General features: G+C 40.8%; 1 protein-coding gene across 4 annotated transcripts in view; it reads right to left on the bottom strand.

The window, feature by feature from the left end:
• celf5a (cugbp, Elav-like family member 5a) overlaps window positions 1–20,317 on the bottom strand; it is a 184,550-nt gene that overhangs the window by 16,520 nt on the left and 147,713 nt on the right. Inside the window, exons 4-7 of one of the 4 annotated variants that reach the window (XM_027169748.2) lie at window positions 19,938–20,063; window positions 19,059–19,138; window positions 8,667–8,813; window positions 549–693 (exon numbers count right to left, since the gene is read on the bottom strand). In XM_027169748.2, coding sequence (XP_027025549.1) covers window positions 549–693; window positions 8,667–8,813; window positions 19,059–19,138; window positions 19,938–20,063 — 498 coding nt within the window. Of the gene's footprint in view, window positions 1–527; window positions 694–8,666; window positions 8,814–19,058; window positions 19,139–19,937; window positions 20,067–20,317 lie in introns of all 4 variants that reach the window. The other 3 variants (XM_027169745.2, XM_027169747.2, XM_027169746.2) reach the window with 3 other exon arrangements.

A 20,317-nucleotide genomic window follows, 5' to 3' on the forward strand; every position in this document is an offset into this window, starting at 1 on the left:
AAAAAAAATAATGTAATAAAATGATGATAAAAATAATAAAAAGAACAAAAGAAGGGAAAGAGATAAAAAAGAAATAATAATAATAATAAAAATAAGAAGAAGAAGAAGAAGAAGAAGGAGGAGGAGGAGGAGGAGGAGGAGGAGGAGGAGAAAAAGGAGAAAGAGGAGTAGAAGGAGAAGGAGAAGGAGAAGGAGGGGTAATGATACAGGATTTGCTCCAGTAGAATAAGTGAGTGTGTTAGAGATGTAGATGTTATTAGACATCTACTCTAGAGCAGTGGAGAAGTAAAGACATGTGCATGGCTGTGTGTTTTTCTGCTTCCACACGCAGCTCATTAAAGCTTGTATAATTGCAGGTGCTGACCAACTACAGGAGTTAGATCATGTGTGTGCTCACAGCAGGAAAAATAACATGAACCTCAGTCTCTCAGCTCACAGTGGTGACATGCAGACCTGTACTGAGTGAATCCCTGCCTTCCCCCTGTCCCCTGTCCCAGTAAGAGAGGAAATGAAGCGCAGTTGCTCACCCAGAGGCTGATGAAACTCACCCGACACCGGGGTCATGGGAGTGGGAGGGAGGCTGTTGATGTTCAGCGCCCCCATCTGGTGGATCTGTGTGGCCGGAAACGCCACGCTGGGCGTCAGGTAACCACCGTGACTGGCGGCCATGAGGGCTGCCTGCTGCTGCATCAGCTGTGGAAGAAGAGCAGGAGAATAGAGGTTAGGAGAAGGAAGTGGGCTATACTGAAGAGTGATGGATGGCTAATGCTCGCGAGGGTGGAGGAGAAAGTGGAGCGGAAAAAGAGTGAAAAATGTGTCAACCTATGTTTAGGGAAAGAGAAGCGTTCATCTTGCCAGTGAAGCAGCTGTCACAAACCTTCAAAAACATTTCTGTAGCTGTAGCACTCGCTCTTTCTCATGGAGGGACTCATGTATGTATCCCTGGAGTTCACAGCTACAGAACTGGTCTGGATTCCTGTTTCTCTTTTTGATTTAAACAGAATCGGTTTCTTCATGCTGGTGTGTGTTGTGTGATGATTTGCGGTTTTATCCATGATTATTTTTTTATTGAATACAAGATTTATTCATTTTAATTTCATATAATTTGACTCTTGTAATTGTCTTTGTTCACATCAGATGTGTGTGTGTGTGTGTGTGTGTGTGTGTGTGTGTTTCTTGGGTCAGTCCTTGCTCCTGTCTTTCTCTTTTCTACATGTTGCCGTATGTGTACGGAATTATAGACATCTGACAAACTACATCACACTTCAGATGCTCAGCAAATGACAGAAGAATGAAGACAATCTGGGTCTGTAGTCAAACCCCTATAGTCATTTTAGCTAAACATAAGGATTAATGATGCTGAAGGGAATCTGTAGGTCAGTAGCTTTTGTACTGATTACGTCTACTGGAAGTCAGATCAGCTTATTAAACTGGTGAAATCAGACCTGCAGGATTAGATAGATAAGAATGGGCACCGCTGGTTTAGACTATAGACTATAGACCCAGTTTTGTTTACATGCCTCTCTCTTTTTTCATTTGCTGCCAAGAAGAGCAACTGAAGCGTCTTGTAGCTCGTCAAATATCCATAATTTCCTCATCATCGGTGATACAGCTTGAGAAGAATGTATAGCATTGCCATTCTCGATATTACCGCATCTATTAAGAAAATGTTTCCATAATGAGTTCTGTCTATGTAGAGAACAGATAACCGAAACCAAAAGCTCCTCTTTTGTCCTATTATTAGGTTAATACATTATCATGAAATGGCAGAATTAATCAGGAAGTCATCTTCAGCTCAGTGCTAGTGGCGATACTGTGAGGCGCACGCTACTCCACGTGCTAAACACTCCCTCTGCATCCAGTCCCTGCATGAGCAAAAAAGCCAATTATTTTCCCACAATGCCCCTGTCAGAGGTAGACTGAAAGTGACCATCCTGCCATCCACTGGCACCTCACGCTTCACTCACACTGTCTATTAACTCCAGCTGCCAGTCCCTTATTTTCAGCAGTGTGACCAGTGAGAGGCAGCTGCATCTGAAAGAGCAGGAATGGCCGAGTGAAAGGAAGACAGAAAGAAAAACTAGAAAAAAAAGAGAGAGAAGAGAAAAGGTTAAGAAAGCAGGAAAGAAAGGAAGAAACAGAAAAAAGTAGAAAGAAAGAGAAAGCTACAGAAAAAAATGAGACAAAAGAGAAAAGGACAATTGAGTACAACTGAAAAAAAGAGGGAGAATGAGAGAGTGGAGAAATAAAACTATACAGGAAAGAAGTAGGAAAAAGTAACAAAGAACAAACAAAGGTGGAAACATTCTAAAATTATATAAGGGAGGGAAGGCAGGAGGGGGCGCGGTGGATTAGTGGTTAGCACGTTTGCCTCACACCTCCAGGTTCGGGGTTCGATTCCTTGTGTTCCTTGTGTGTGTGGAGTTTGCATGTTCTCCCCGTGCCTCAGGGGGTTTCCTCCGGGTACTCTGGTTTCCACCCCCGGTCCAAAGACATGCATGGTAGGTTGATTGGCATCTCTGGAAAATTGTCCATAGTGTGTGATTGCATATGTGAATGAGAGTGTGTGTGTGTGCCCTACAATGGGTTGGCACTCCGTCCAGGGTGTATCCTGCCTTGATGCCAGATGACGCCTGAGATAGGCACAGGCTCCCCGTGACCCGAGTAGTTCGGATAAGCAGTAGAAAATGAGTGAGTGAGTGAAGGCAGGAAGGAAGGTACTGTAGGTTCAGGAAGAGAGAGAAAAAGAATGAAAGAAAGAAAGAGAGAGAGAGAGAGAGAGAGAGAGAGAGAGAGAGAGAGAGAGAGAGAGAGAGAGAGAGAGAGAGAGAGAAAGAAAAGGCAGAAAAAAGTTTAGAAATAGGGAAAGGAAAAGAAAAAAGATTGATTGTAGCTACACGAGGAGGAATAATGTAAGCCACTTGGTCAGGGGGAATGTGCAGGTAGTGCTGCTGTGTGTCCTACACTGACACACTGATGTACTGAATAAGTTTACATTATAGCTAGAATGAGAAAGTTTCCTCTTCCCTCTCGCTCGATAAGTCGAGTCAGTGTGACAGAGTAATCAGGACGTATTGTAGCCATCTCATGGCCCGGGCCTGGGCTCTGAATGAAACTTGCAGAGTTAAGCTGACTGAAGCTAGCTGCCTGCCAGTGTGCTAATGCTCTTTAAACACACAGAGCGACAGGCGTGTGGACAGCGCAGAGAAAGAAGCTGAAGCCTTCCATATTCAAATTTCTCAGCATGCACAGCTTGGCTAATATCCCTTTTCATGGCGACGTCCAGATTGCTTCAGATAACAATGTGCCGTTTTGTTCTGCTCTTCAGGAATTATAACACAGCAAATTGGAGGCTCGAGCATGTAATTACGTCGGGGGGAAGTGAGCAACATCGATTCGTTCTTGGGTGAGGAAAAGGAAGGAAGAGGAGGGGGGGTGTGAGGAAGAATGGTGCGGGGGGGGGGGGACAAAAGTCCATCGACTGGCTGCACTGACAAGAGTACTCAAAATCTCACAAGCAATTTCTTTGCTTTCACTCCTAAATCCGCAAACGGTTGGTCCGCTTTAGAGGGGTTTTAGAAGAGATAGCAGACGTCTGCTACCAGGGAATTGTAGCTTCCACAGAGTCATCATCATCAGGGTCATAACCCTTCCCAGAATGGTGCAGATTGGTGCAGAATGGCGATGTCACCAAAAGAAGTTTCCTCAGTGACAGCACACTTTATCATCTAGGCATCAGGTTTTTTTTTTTCATTCCTGGCTGCTGGTATTGGATGGCATTAGGTAATCACCTCTTTATCACACACCAATTATCCAGGCAGCTGTGCTCTGAGGCTGCTCTACCTCCACCTGAATCGCACACATCCTCAACAAGCTGAGTGCAGTCCACACCAGCCACTGAGGGCAAGTGATACAGAGATATGGGAAAAAATAGACTATGCTTATTAAAGTCTCTCGTCGAATAGACGGAGAGAAGCAGAACAGCTGAGCGTTATGTGTCCGGGTCTTCATCAATGACATTTGAAGAATTCGGCAGGAAGGAGTCGGTGTTAAGTCTGTAATGAACTTGGAAACGACGCTGACCTATTAGTTCCTCAGGAGCTCTTGGTTGCACAATTCCACTCGACTACAAACTGTTGTAGAAAGGACATTATTTACATTTACATTATTTATTGTCCAGTGCCATCTGAATGAGGATGAGGTTCCCTTCTAGACCTGGTTCCTCTCCAGGTTTCTTCCTCATATCATCTCAGGGAGTTTTTCCTTGCCAATATCATCTCAGGCTTGATAAATAGTAACTTCATTTAAAACTTTACAATTTTTATTCTGTTTCTAGGCTTCTGTAAGGCTGCTCTGAGACAATGTGAATTGCTAAAAGCGCCATTCATTCATTCATTCATTCATTCATTCATTCATTCATTCATTCATTCATTCATTCATTCTCTACCGCTTTATCCGAACTTCTCGGGTCATCTTAGGCGTCATCAGGCATTGAGGCAGGATACACCCTGGACGGAGTGCCAACCCATCACAGGGCGCACACACACACTCTCATTCATTCACACACTACGGACAATTTTCCAGAGATGCCAATCAACCTACCATGCATGTCTTTGGACCGGGGGAGGAAACCGGAGTACCCGGAGGAAACCCCCGAGGCACGGGGAGAACATGCAAACTCCGCACACACAAGGCGGAGGCGGGAATCAAACCCCGACCCTGGTGGTGTGAGGCGAATGTGCTAACCACTAAGCCACCGTGCCCCCCCAAGCGCCATACAAATAAACTGAATTAAAATTTAATTAAATCAAAACATATAGTATCTTCAGGACTTTTTTACCTTGATTCGCAATATATAATGACACAAAGCTGTGAGTGAAATACAAATATAAGGGAAGATAAGATCAGGTTAGATTATTTACCACCATAGGATTTGGAAAAAACTTGTCTGGAATAGTTTTGAGCTAAGAAACAAACTCAGACAAAAGATTTGTGTTATATAGTGACCAACAGGGGGCGATGTTAGGCAGTATTAGAGTCTGTCCTGAGCATGCCCCCATAGGCCCCCCCACACACCCCTTCCCCAAATGGCAAAACAAACACTTCCCTCATTTATCCCTGGCCTGAGTGCTTTCAGGTAATTTGTGTGTCATATGAATCTAATGCATCCTCTCTTTAAAACGCTGTCAAATAAAGAAAGCGTCTTTCATCCTCACTGCCACATCTCACAACCCGCCTTTTATTCCCATCCCCCTCCAAAAAAAAGTAGCAGCTGCTTATGGAAATACACAAGCTCAAACATGAAAAGAAAAGCTTTTAAAAGATATCCAGTAGGGTGCCTGAAAGCAAATTAATGTTTTTTTTTCTCTTCTGTCAAATATTTGTGGTGTTTGGAGAAGAAGAAGAAAAAAAGGCAGATCTATTTGGTATGTGGAGCATCTATGTGATGATAAGCTGATTGCTGCTGGAGAAATAATCGGCACCTTTTTTTGGGGTGGGGAGTGTGTGGGTGGTGGTGGTGGTGGTGGGGTATTTTGGCATCGCATGTCAGGGCTGTTGCCCGTTGCCCCCAAATTTGTTTTCGCAGCCCCTCTTTTACAGCTTTGACTAAAATCCAATTTGCTGGCTGTCAACTCTGCCCACTAATCCCCTGCACAGCTGTGTTTGTGAAGGAGCTTCCTAATTTGTGTATTCACAGTGTACATTTCTGAACGTTTCGTAGCTGTACATATATGCACAGAAACGAGCTGCTAACCACATCTTAAAGCTACACAATTAGGAGGTTAAACTAGTTTGTTAGGACAGACAGGAAATGTGGCTGATACTGTGGCTTGTTATCAAACCAGGCACAAACAACAGCTTAACAACAGTTTACTGAATTCAGCTGATTTCAGATCAATTTGTTCTCACTTTACACTTTACTTTTGAAACTTGAGTCTAAAAGAGCGATGCATACCCACCTTCCTTCCCTACACTCTCAGAAATAAAGTTACCAACATATATACAGTGTATACAGGATATATGCTATCTTTATACATTTACTATAGACCATTTCCCTGAAACATGAATATAGTGCACCTTAAAAAGAAAGATAATTGGGGCACTGTTATAAATCTTTTATGTACACCAAAGGCACCTTCTCAGGTTAAAGATACATTCACCAGAATCAAAGGCTACTGTCGGCATAGGTTCTTTAATAATTGGAAAAGCATGGCCTTGTGAGAGAAAAGGAACCTTCACTATTTCAACAAAAATGACATGTGGGTGAGTTAAAATATCTTGAATCTAATCGAATCTATAATTTATAATAAACCAAATCTAAAATAGTTAGACATACATGTATCTGGCCATATCTAAGTTTTAAATTCTCTTAACAGATTGTCCGATTAGTTTAGTTTACTAACTAGATTAGTTAGTGTTGCTTAGTGTTGCTTTGTCCGTAGCAAAATAATTTGCAATGGAACAAGGAACAAGAGAATATAAACGTATTGTAATCTTATAATAAGAAATAGTGGGTATTTATTGTCCAGCAGCCTTCCTGTCAGCTCAAATTAGTCTTTTGCTTCTCCCCTGATCTCTTTCATCGACATTGGCCTGCCCACTCTCTTTCATCTGTCTGCAGAACTGCCGCTCACTGATTTTTGTCTTTTGCACCACTTTATGTAAACCCAAAGAAAATCCCAAGAGATTAAGCAGGAGATAAATACATGTCCATGTTAAGGTCAAAAGCAATGTGCTCCTATACTTTTAACATCCTAGAACTCATGTGAATGTTATCTGAAGCATGATTTTATGCATTGTGCTTCTGCTGCTACATGATTGGTTGATTAGGTGCGTGCATGAATAAGCTGAGGTACTGGTGTTCCTATTAAAGTGGCTTGAGAGTGTGCATACTAAAGGTACAAAAGATGCATCCATGCGATAAAAAAAACGTGACCGTGATTCATATTCCTCTGTCCGTCTAGCATGAAATGTGTGTAATGTCATGTGACACGGTGTGCTGAGTGTGTGGGCAGCCGTTCTGTCTGGAACGCTAAGGCATGGAGACAGTGTCAGAGCTGGAGAGTTGCACACTACTGCATGCATCTCTGACACACCAGATACAACTCACAGCCTACCTGTAGGAGCCACACTGGCCTGCCTGCCTGCCCTCATGTACATTTACATATCCACACACTTTCCATGGACAAGCTGCATTTCATAAATCGTAATGAGTGTGGCTTTATTCCTTTTTTACAACAGGGCTGGGTAATTACTCTAGGACTGTCTACTAGTGCACTTCTCACATGGCCTCCCACAAATCTGTGATAGGAAAATGAATGTGATGGATACATCCGCAGAGACTTTGCCAGATTCTCCGGTTAATTCACTTCCTGTGCTAATAAAAATGCAAATTAATGTCTACACACCTACTCCAAGTATCGAATTCATATACGGTTAAAGTAAAGTTCTGACAGGCATGAAACTGAGCCTCAACATCCCAATTTCCTTTCTGCCTCTTACATCAGAAGGATCTTAGTATGCAGGCTAAAAATACATAGAGGCTTTTTCGGAGGAATATTCCACATCATTTCTGTCGTCGGTGGGAAAAGATATGATAAGAGAATGTGTAGGCAGAAAGAAGCTGTAGAAAGAAAGAACAGGAGCAGGAGGAGGAAATAATTAAGTGAGACCAAGAAGATCTAGAGAATTTTAAAAAAAAGATGGAGGAGCAGGTGAGCTGCAGAAGAAGAAACGGGAGACAACGGAGTAGAAGAAAAAGAAACAGGAAGAGGACAAGGGGTAGCAAAAGCAGTAAGGAGGGGCTGAGATGAAGATTAGAAGAAAAACAAGAGGAGATGTTGGAACAGGAGGAGATTAAGCAGCAGAAGAAGAACAGGAGCAATGTGATGGTTCAGACACAAAGATCATGTGGGTTTGAAAAGAAGGAGAAGATTAAGTAGTAGAAGAAAAAACAGGGTAAGATTAAAGGGAGCGAGAGCAAAAAGGAGATTTAAGGAGAAGGACAGCAGGAGAAAGAGGAGCAGAAAGATGAGAGAAGATTAAGCAGGAGAAGAAGAAAACGAGAAAAGGACACAGAAATACAAGCAACATAAAGGTGTAGGGACAAAGATCAGGGAAGAGCTAACAAAGATGTAGAAACAGGAGAAGAGGGGAAAAAGAGGAGATTAAAGAGCAGGAGGACATTTAAGAGAAGATTAATGTGGAATCACCTTAGACATTCTTGGAGATTTAGGTTCATAAGACACGAGAGGAGATCAGAAAAAGAAAATGGAGGAGTTGTTGGATGTCCTAGGGATTTAAAAGAAGAGAAGCAGGAAAGAGGAGAGGAGCAACTAGAGGAGCAGAAGAAGAAAGAGGGAAAGATGGAGTAGCAGATGAAAAGCAGGAGCAGTATATAGGTGCAGGGACAAAGAAATAGAACAACGGAAAATGGAGGAGATGAAGACGGACCTGGAGGAGCCTGAGGTGCAGGAGAAAGAGGTGATGAGGGAAAAAAATGTGATTATGAAGCAGGATGGTTGGGAGAAGGTTAAGGTGTGAGTGATTGTTCAGGAGAATTAAGAGACACAGGATCAGAAGAAAGAGAAGGGGAGGAGGAGGAGGAGGAGGAGTAGAAGCATGGACGCAGCAGTGGAGCTTCTCATTAGGATACAGGAACTTACCGCATGTGCGTAGCTGCTGTAGGTGCTGAAGGGCAGCGCGATGGCCGGGTTAAAGATGCCAAATTGGCCCACCATCTGCTGCATACGCCGGATGGTGCGCTCCTTGTCTGTGTCAGCAAACTTTACCACCAGACTGGATGAGGCACCCTGAAAGGGGACACAAAAACGAAGAGGATTACTGACAGCATTCTGTGTTTCATGTCAGCATAGCAGTGCTCAGTGTAAATGGTTAGTGGAGTAAACTTCATGGTAGAGATGTAACTAAATATGAATACATTACTAAAATGGACAGATCATGTGTTCTGGCCTTTTGTTTATTAAAAGTTGGAGCATGAAACAGATGCAGATGCAGATACTAGCATTACTAGCAGTTTTGGCTCTGATACATGTACAGAGCTCAAGATTAGATATTGTATATGTGTGTGAAAGAATAAAAGCTAAAATGTAACACAATTCTCTTATTTTATAACAAGGAGTAATCCTGCTTGCAAACAGTTTCAACCACAAACTATTAACCCTGCAACCTTTCTGCATCAGGCTGATTGCCTCAGACACCTTCTGACCGTTATACGCAACATTTTACGTCCTTGTTCAATAAAGCTTAACACAGCTTTCTCAAAGTCAAACAGGTTAGGAAACTGATTTAAGACTGACGTGACCACTCATGGCCAGGAATCCATTCTGACCTTGGGGAGCTCTCGGTTAAGCCTTCCTCCTTCATTCCTCCTTCATTCAGCTCATGATACAAAAGAACCACATCAGATGTGTTTTAGTTGATCCAGTGAGTTGGTTGGACCTTCACATGATTGCCTTACCCCAAAATCAGTAAATACATCCAGCCCCACAGATAAGCAAGCTTTTGTTGATATATATTTAATATACTAATTATTTATGTTCAAATTCACTAACAAGGCACATGTTACTCTTACTGGGCAAGTTTCTTAACTTTAACCTTAAAAATCTGGCAGAAAGTGTTGGTTCAGTTTCTATAACTGCAACTCTAGCTGACATCACGGCTTGACTTCAGATTTTGTCCAAGTCTACTGAAGACTCTGGTGGCTAACAAGGTCAAGGGGGGACAGGCAGATCCAGCAGCAAGAGAATGTCTGTTCTGGGTTCGGTGTGACATTTTCATGCTTTTTCCTCCGTCTCGTTTTGTCCTCAAGACCAGCCTTGCCAGAGTTCTTGACGGTCTGAAGTTTTTATAAGTTTACAATAAAGCATTTAAAAGATTATTACACCTATTTCTAGATACATATATTTAAAGGCTGATATTTCAAGCTTGAGATCTACTTTTACATAAAGAAGCAAAAAGATCTGAAAAAGAAAATATAAAACTCTGTTTTATTGCAATTTAAAATAGAAAATACTGAATACATTTGAACATATTCAAGCTATTTTAATTGAATGTCATTTTTGCAGTAACAACTCATTCACGGACAACAACAACAACAACAACAACAACAACAACAACAACAACAACACTACTACTACTACTACTACTACTACTACTACTACTACTACTACTACTAATAATAATAATAATAGTAACAACAAAAACAATAATACTTGTTATTATTATTATTATTATTATTATTATTATTATTATTATTATTATTATTATTATTATTATTATTATTATGTGGATATGGTGATGTTTTTGGTTAGGAGACATTTTTTAACATGCATGGAAGGAGTGTCAGCATATTTTCTGCCATTTGTGTGTTCTTCTATTTCTGTAAAATGAACTTCAGGAGAGAAAAGAAGCTGGAGAGTGAATAATAAAAAAAATGAATAATAGTTTATGGAGAATAGATTCTGTATTTGAAGCTATTTCAATTCTGCTTTCACTTTCCACTGTAAAAGTGAATGTAATGTCTTTTTAAAGGTGACCCTTAAGAACCAATATTTAGTCTTTGAGAGTTGATTTGCATTGCTTGTACTTTGAAACTGGATCCTTACAACACCTTTTTTTTAACAATGCATTGTGTCAGATTTTCCAGGAGGTGTTTGATGAATGAAATGATGAATTCGTGTCTGTACCTGTTCAGAATAAAAATAAAAAAAACTGACTGTTTGCAGAAATCTGACAGGGCTGGATGATATCATCTGAGTCTCTCACTGAGATTGCTCGGAGACTGACACTAGCTAGTGGAAATGGGGAAGCTGGACTCCAAGACGACTCGGCTTTTAGTGGCTACGTGGACAAGCCATGTGAACCAAAACATATCGAGCCATATGGGGCACAATCCTCCTTCTTCCACCCATAGGCTGGGGGCTGGTTTTCTTTCCTTTATCCCAGAGAAAGCTAGCAGCAGAGGCTGAGAAGCCATCAATCACATCTCATTTTCTGGTTCGATGCCTTTGTATAGTACACGAGTGAGCTTTGCAGGGTTCAACAGAAATAATGGAAAAAGAAATACAGTCCACTCTGTTTTTACTGTTTGAACTGATGGACCTTTTTAAAAATCTGAGGAAGAAAGTATAGTTCGTGACATTGCATCTCAAAAAAGTAGAGATCTGTTCTACCTTTATCCATATATAAAAGACAAAAGCCAGCTTTATCCTTGCATGAGTCGATAGATATTTGCCGTAAGCTGCCATAGTTCCCTACGTCTCCAAGCCTCCGCACCAGCGCAAGGCTGCACTTCAGTACAAGGACTTATCTCGTGTCACTCCAATTTTTTATCACCAAACCTGTTAAAATGATTGCTGCATGTAACTCAGAGGGAGTCTGTCACAGCGTGAGACTGGAAATATCAAAAAGTGCCTCATGCTGTTCACATTCAACCAATGAAGCATTTTAAAAGCTGGTCATGTCCTGACTGTTGAAGTAATGAGAAATGGAGCAGGTCTATTTCTTTTCTATTATTCTCTATTCTATTAATAGAGCATTTTATCCTCTGTAGTTATATGCTAAGGTTCTTCAGCTGCTGAACTTAATCTGCAGGTATTAAATTGCCTGAAAGCTTTAACACGGCGGTGCAGTTTTAAATGGTCTAGCACACATATACACTATATACAGAAGCTGCAGGGTTTATCAAGGAACAACAGATCTGAAGTGAGATTTTCTTTATCCATATAACTGCAGTAAAGATCCTGGTCTCTGGCTCTGTCCACATTTTTACAGGGAAATTTTAAAAACATAGTCCTACTTACATGAGAAAAAAAAGATGAACTCTGACGAGGTAAAACCGAAGAAAACACCAGACCGCATGGCCGACCAAAGCATCAACACTAAACAGAGCAGCACGTCTCACTCTACTGCCAAACACACTTCCGTGAGACATTTCAACATGATTAAATTTAGATAAGAAAGATCATCTGCTGCCTTACAAACACATAAACACATAAACTTGAAGATAATCAGATGTCAAAAAAGAGTCCAAAAAAAAAAAAAAAGTCAAGAGAATGTGCTGCAAAAAATTGTCATGACAATCATAGTTAAAGAAAAGAAAAAAGTTATCAGGGTTATCATGATTTACAGTAAACACACTGCTCTAAACATTATTGTTTAAACATTATTGTCACTGGGCTTAAGTGAGCATGATAGGGAAATACAGACAGAACAGAGAGGGAAACAGGTATGTTTTAAAAAAAAATCCATATACAGTATGTGTAGATAGGACCTTAGTCTGCTAATTACAGGGGAGTAGCATTTAATTGTTGAAACGCTGTCTGTGAACAGCATCAGGAACTCGGGAACTTTCCCAACTCTGTAGATGTGAAAGCTGGTTGTCTTGAGATGTTTGTTATACTTTTACTTATACTCTTGACAACAGGAGTTTGCCCCTGAAAATATATATATATATATATATATATATATACACGAGATTTTCTTTCCTGTATGTGTAGTACCTCTTAGCAAGCCTAACAATAATGTATCAGGTCTGCTAGTGTGGAGACAGAGAAACAGAGAGAGAAAGAGATAGAGACAGAGATAGAGAGAGAAGTGGGTGAACAATGAAGTAAAACTCTCATTAAATTTTAAGCCGCTGAGCGACCGGGAGAATTCCCACTAGCCGTGGGCCTGGAGAAATGGATTCAACTGTGAGAATAAAATGTGCAGGGAGAAATAGGAAGAAAGAGGGGCTCTGGAATCAAAAAAAGGAGTGTGGAGGAGTGTGTCTTCACAAGACGCCCTTGAACAAGGGCACCGTGGTCCTTTTCAAGCCCACAAGGTGTCTGTATGAATGAGGTGTAAAGGAGCTAACTAAGCTATATATCTGATATCATGCTAACTCCACAAATCTGTCTCTGTGCCTTTGCTCCGAGGCAATAAGGTCGGATTATCCTGCACTTGCTGCTCTTCTCTATAACGACACTGAAGCCCATAAAATCCGCTCCAGACTGCAGGTTCGGCTTTCCAGTCTAGTTGTAGGCTTTCAATAAAGGATACATACACACGTAGCTATACGCTTTAAAGCAATATTGTTGAGGTGTCTGACTTTCATATTTACATGTTTATGTAGAAAAATATTAATATAAGCAAAAAAAAATTATAATTGATTTGTTATATATATATAAGGAGCTGGTAATCATACAGAAGAAAGCTATAACATAGACATCAAGACTCATCATATAATCAAAAAACTATACAGGCATCTATAACTATATCTATATCTATAACTTACCCATACCTAGCATACAATCCTCCCAAGGATGATCTCACTTGTTCTGCATAACTTTACCGAGACTATTCAGTGCTTTTACTTGAGCTAACTTTTCGTGGTTTATCTAACACAAAAGTAAAAGTCAATCCTTTGTCAGTAATCGTTACAATAACGACTGGAAAATCCCAATTCTCCAATGTGGTGTCATTGTATTTAGTTCTGCTTGAAGGATAATGCAGGTTAATCTCTGAGTCTCAGACACAGAGATGTCAATCAAACTTTCTCATTAAAAGGTTTAGTAATATTGGAAAATCCCAGTTTAACAATCACAGTGGTAAGAACAGCAGCCAGTTTGCTACTTTGGTAGCTAAGTGTGTTTTTGTTACACAGTGAATGTCTCATATTCATGATGTTACTGGACAGAATGGACATAAGCCTAATCAGTTCGTCTGTAACCCCTTCCATTTTTAATAGTTTTACAGTGTTGAATGTCCTAATAAAACATAACACTTATTAACAGAAGAACAGAACAGAACTGTCAGGATTAATAAATAAAAAAGAAATGTTTTTTTCCCAACGATGTTAGCGTTAACATGTTTAAATGTTGCGAGTGACTTTTACCTTAAGTGAGGAGTCAAAGACTGATGTGGATGAGACTTGTAATCTTATTTCCCTTTGTAAAATTCTGTAAAAACTGGCAGTAACATTGTTTTTCAGAAGCAGATTAGGTTAGAAATGGTATGCAGGCAGGGCATTTGTAGGCCAAGTGTATGCAAAATGCTGCATGCTGCATCCTTTATATATTAGATTTGCTATACTTTCCCCTAAATCATCACATCTCAGCAGAAAGTATGGAAACGCTTCCTTAACAAAAACCCCATATTATATTTTCATGTTGGACCAGTTGTTCTCTCAAAATCGGTCTCCATATAGCTGCACAGTCACAAAGAAATACTGCCTTACCCAGAGGCATTTTGCCTCAAGGCATGAACATGAATTCCTCTGCACACAGCAGATCTTAATACCAGATAGCTTCTGCAGTTTAATTACTCCTTCCTATATTTGTTGAGGTAGCGCTGATCCCTAACATATACACACAGCTGGAAATGAGAGGTCAGAGTTTGCATGACCCTAAACTTCTCAGAGTGTAATTTCGTCCCAGGACGTGAGTCGTACAAGGCCCTTCCTGAAGCCTGGCAATTTGCTCTACAGCATGAGGGTGTAAATTTTTAATTGTGCCACGTCCAAAGCGTGAGATGAGGAGTGAAGGAGAGATGGAGGGGTCGTGCGTGCCTGGAATAAAGATCCTGTTATGACCAGACATTTGATCTGACCTGTCATTACCCTAGCATACACACACACACACACACGCACGCACACACACGCACGCACGCACACACACACTCACACATGCACATGCACAAACAGACACACAACATTTTTAGCATTAAGGTCTCACATACTCAAATATGTATTTACTTACAGTTACATCTAGGCCTGAAATAATCAAATGTATTCAGTGAGAGCTTCCAGATATGGGAAAACAGATTAGTGTGTATGGTCTGACCTATACAGATGTGACACTGAAGGAGCGGCAGAGAAAGAGAGAGAGAGAGATTATGCATACATGCATGAATATAATGCATAGAGAGAAGAGCTGTAGTGTGCTTTGGCACAGGGATGTGATCCTGGCAAGGGAGGATGTTGCCTCTGTGTGCTACAGTGTTTGCATTCAAAATGCTTAAACCTCAAGGCCACTTGATCTCAAACAGCTCAAGCTGTGAATTAAAAAAAAACCCAAAGCAAAACAAACTTTCTATGTAGAATACACTTCCAATTGACTAGGTGTGCTCTCGAGGCTGAATGCTCCTCCATGGTTTACAGTGTGCTTAAAATTTAGTCTTAAATAAAACAACAAATGTAATGTGTCTTATATGTCAAGTAACAGAGAAAGAATTCTCTGTTGTTGTGGTTGTTGTTGGCTTTCCTAATACAATAATAGGTCTAATTTATCACCAAGATCCTGCATGAGGTCAAACAATTCATCGTGAAGATTTTTGTTAGCAAGCTTCACATGATGGATATTACACAGGTTTAACCTTTTCCAATGTTAAAAGACTTATTAGCCTCAGTTTGGAAATATCAAAGATGGTCAGAGCAAATACATCAATGCACACTGACACCAAGAAAGAAAAAAAATGATAGGAATTTCACATTGTCCCAATGTAGGCTCAGACTAGCTTTCACTCTGCCACAGAGTCTGGTATCTTTTATCTCTAAACTTAGGAACCTAGAAAGCACTAGAACCCGGTTACCTATCACAGGTAACAGCTAACCACATTTAGTCGATCAGCCAATCCAGCCAATCAGATTGCAAGATTCTGAACCTTATGAAAAGCTAAGTGCACAAATGTAAATTATATTTAGAACCTTAAAGCAAAGCATCACACTATGTGTGCACTAACATGTGCTACATACTCATGTTGCTTGTTGTGATACAGATGATGAGTAATGTGATACAGCCCAATGATGGCTACTGTCCAGCATTGGTAGAAACATTAGTAGCTAATTAAAGGAACACAAATTAAATATCAATCAAATCATTTTGACAATTGGTTTGTCAAATGTTACATGACAGGCTTCGTTCTACCTTCACTGAACTAACTGTACTAACTACAAACACTTACCAGAGACAAGAACTTTATTCTAACCTTATGTCATGTCTCTATAACAGAACAGTGGCTTGGTGTCTAGTGCAGTTGCCTCACAAATCTAAGGCTGGTGCTCCAGTTCTTGCCGCAGTCTTGCTCGGTTTTCTCTTGGTTCTCCGGTTTCTACCCCCAGTCCAAAGATATATATACTGTACACTGATTGCCATCTTTAAACTGTACCTAGAGTAAATGTGTGTATGATTTGACTTGTGATGGGCAAGATGACGACTTTGATTGGCCCATGTCCCCTGGGATAGGCTTATGTAGGATAACTGGTAAATAAAATGGATGGATGGATGGATGGGTGGATGGATGGATGGATGAAAGGATGGATGGATGGAGGGATCATACACATGTATGTGCCATAAAATTGTTTAAGGCATCATTTGAGCCAATCACTTGTTTTGTTCTTTGTTGATTTGTTGCACTCAGATTGTGCTGTTGCTGTAAGTACATAGAAAATTACCGGCAGCTCTATAGCTTTCTAAGGTGAACAAGGGTTATACTATCAATGAAGATTCCACAAAACAAAAACTTTACTATCCACACAACTACATTCTAAAACAGCCTTGGTAAACACTGTTTACTAATGGACCGTTCCAGCAGCCCCGGTGATATTTATATCCCAGTGATATCAGGTTAAATTTTTTTATTTTTCTACAGTAATGGTCTTCAAATGCTCCCTGCACACCGCTCCATATGTTCAACATACTGGAAGCCAGGAAACACTCGAGAACCCGGAGTGCATGACCTTTGACGTTCAGCTGGAAGCGAGGTGACATTTCTCCCATGATGCCTCATGAAGAAGTGAACTGCTTGGACTAAACACCTCCCCTGATCCCGAGGAGCAGTGCGGGTCAGCCGTCTCACCTTAATCCATCTGTGTGCCTGATTTTATGACATATTTACTCGATGAGAAAGCTATATGCATGTTCAGTCCGTCGTCTTTATGCCTCCCGGTTCCTCTGTCTCTTTCTCTCGCCAGCCTTCGTTTTTCTGCTCCCTGCGCTTATACAGTGATGAATAATTCACTAGCCGATTTGGTGAAAGGTGAGGTAAACAAGTCTATTGCCTAATATCCCAGGAGGATGGAGAGAGGAGAGCTGCGAGGGGAGGGAAGTGGAGGGCGTATGTGTGTGTGTGTGTGTGTGTGTGTGTGTGTGTGTGTGTGTGTGTGTGTGTGTGTGTGTGTGTGTAACAGAAATACAGAGAGATGTTAAAAACCTATATGTATGTATAACCACACAGCGATTCACAATTCAGTGCCTGTGAATTGCACTTACTTTGACCTCTGTCACACCAAACGCAAAGACTTCTGCCCCTTTGACTCTCTCTCTCTCTCTCTCTCTCTCTCTCTCTCTCTCTCTCTCTCTCTCTCTCTCTCTCTCTCTCCTCTACCTTCCTGTCTCTCTAGTTAATCCTTCTCAAATTCAAGTAAGCTTCAGCAACATGTCCAACTCGTTTGTCTTTTGTTCTCTCTGTCTATAAAAACACGCACCCCAATATGGCGCACGTTTACAGCTTCAGCTTTCACTGCCGACAGCAGTTTTATTTCAGTAAACACACCGTTTGTGAATGTGAGCAAGACCCCAGTGCTATTTTAGAGTCCTGAATAATAAAGAGAGTGAAGCTGAATAGTTTTGATTGAGTCTGCCGGTGTTGAACAGCAGGCTTTTTGCAGCTTAGCGTCCACTCCTCCAGACGTTTTGACTACGCACACACTGAATGTACATAAGCAGTGTTTGTAGACAAAGCAGCACACTGAGACATTCAGTCTGTTGTTTGAGAGATATTTTGATTGTACGGCAAAGACGGTTGTTCTTTTTCAATATTTTTAATCAACAAGAACAACAACAATAATAATCATCATCAACATCATCAAACTCAGATCTAGGTGTTTGTATAGGAGGTTTTAGGTGTTTGGACTGCAAACAAAAAGAATGAATTAATTATAATAACTAAAAGCTGATATAGATGGATTGATGGGTGGGGGAATGGAGGCTTAAAAGATGAATGGATGAGTGTGTGAAAGGACGGACAGACAGACAGACAGACAGACGACAGACAGACAGACAGACAGACAGACAGACAGACAGACAGACAGACAGACAGACAGACAGACAGATAGATAGATAGATAGATAGATAGATAGATAGATAGATAGATAGATAGATAGATAGATAGATAGATAGATAGCTCGTGATTTAATCCAGAGCCAACAAAACCTATCCAGTGTTAATTAATTTGCTAATTGTTTAAGCTGGGCTCAGATTACAGTATTTCTCAGTCATTTACATGTATTACTAGAAAGGCAAACATCACACTCATGATCATGATATAATTCATTGTGCAGCTCTATAATGATTCATGCTTAATGATGCATGGTGGACAAACTAGGCATAAAAAGTGAACTCCATGTATGATTTGCTCAGTGAAAGATCAGCTGTTTGGTTTGTTTAGAAAGCAGTCTGGTGAGATGTTGGGGTTACAGCACTGACAGCTGAGCTTCTCAACCCTTTTACAGCCCAGGATTCTGTTAAAAACTGTGTGAAATGAATCCACACTGAACCTGATCCAACTGTTCATGTTTATTTTATTTTTTTTTTTGCTTTTACGACCGTTAAGTTTTTTTAGTCATGAAATTTGAATAACATTAGCTTTAAATAAACATTCATTTTAAGTAGACTTGCTTTTGAGTTTGTGGCCATTTGGATTCAAGTCATTCGATTCATGCGACCAATCACACAGGCTAATAAATATAAAAATTAAACAAATATAACAATTTTAATAAATGAGTGGCGTGATTTCTGTAACTAAAAAAAAAGAATCCAATTCCGTGGAGTTCCCCTAAAACTTTGCACTTTAAAAAAAAACAACATAGAATTTTTTTCATATCGTCTTAAAATCTGATGAAATAAATATGCTTTGAAACTAGTATTACACCGCGATCATGTGTGATTGCACCTGTTTGCATAAGATGCCTTGATTTTAAACAGCAGAGATTGCAGCAAGATGGTAACAATGTCATAATACGGATGAAAGAGGAAAGAAAGCGATTGTGTACTCACCGGCATGGTCTGACTGCCGTGCAGCGCACTGATTGCAGACTGAGCTTCAGCATGTGTGGAGAACTTAACAAAGGCGCAGCCTGCAAACAGAGAGAGAGAGAGAAAACAAGTGAGTTTTATTAAACGTCGTGAAGAGAAGCGAGTCAGAACAGTATATAGAGGCGCCGGGCTGGTGGAGCACAGCAGGCCGGTCCTCTGCAGGCTGTCAGCGCTCCAGGCTCCGTGCTCCAGACTGCACTGATTAAACAGCTAAGCTAGTTAACGCCACATGTGCCTCCACGCATACTAAACACAAACACAGAACAACTGATATCATTTCATCATTAGTTCACACATCAATCAAAAAGAAACTCCACGTTCTGCTTCCTGAGGCAGGCAAAAAAAAAAACAGCATTGTGTTAAAGTGCTTGAATGATTGATTTTGATTATACATTTACTTTCTCTCAAAACTCTGGGATCTTTCGTACTCGAAACGTCTTTGGAGAAATCCGAATTTGTTTCGACAGTCATCTTTTTCCTCTCATCCATAAAACTGCAGATTCACACAGCTACTCCCTAAGCTGCAGAAATAATCTCACAGCAATTTTCATAAGAACTAGCTGGGGGAAACTCCAACTCCCACAGTGCTTTGCTAAATGTCAGGCTATATTAGTATCTATCAGTGTCCTCAAAGCCTCAGTGGGCAATAAATGGAGTCTGAAAAAAAGGAAAAAAATAAATAAACAGGCTCAGATATGCTCTTATGTTTCCCTTACGGCTATTACATGTCCCTCGTGAAGGGCTTTTTTTTTTGGATAACAAGCCATTTCGAAGCCAAATAAGATTTCCTGGCAGATTCTCGGCACAGCTATCTTTATGCATTAGCACAAATGGTCCTACCTTTACTGTTCCCATCAGGACCTCTTAGCACTGTGCACTCCTCGATGACTCCGTAGGGCTCGAACAGGCGATAGACATCCTCCTCCGTCTGTTGTTTGTTCAGCATCCCCACAAACAGCTTCCTGTCTTCTGAAACAAAGAGCACACATGGTGTGAAACACTATTCGATGATTCTTTTTCCAACTTAACCCCTTGTTCAGCAGCCCAGGCTGGACAGCACTCTGCTTTTTGGACCGCAGCCACCGAGTGAACACAGGGACCGCTTTGGTCTGGCATGGTTAGCTTGTGGAGTGGAGTCTTAGCAGCCATTGTTCTCTGAGCCAAGGCTGTTCATTTTAATTTGAGCGATAATTAGGTTCGACCCCCTACTGAAAAACGTG

Source organism: Tachysurus fulvidraco, chromosome 2 (assembly GCF_022655615.1).
Source record: "Tachysurus fulvidraco isolate hzauxx_2018 chromosome 2, HZAU_PFXX_2.0, whole genome shotgun sequence".
Taxonomy (NCBI): domain Eukaryota; kingdom Metazoa; phylum Chordata; class Actinopteri; order Siluriformes; family Bagridae; genus Tachysurus; species Tachysurus fulvidraco.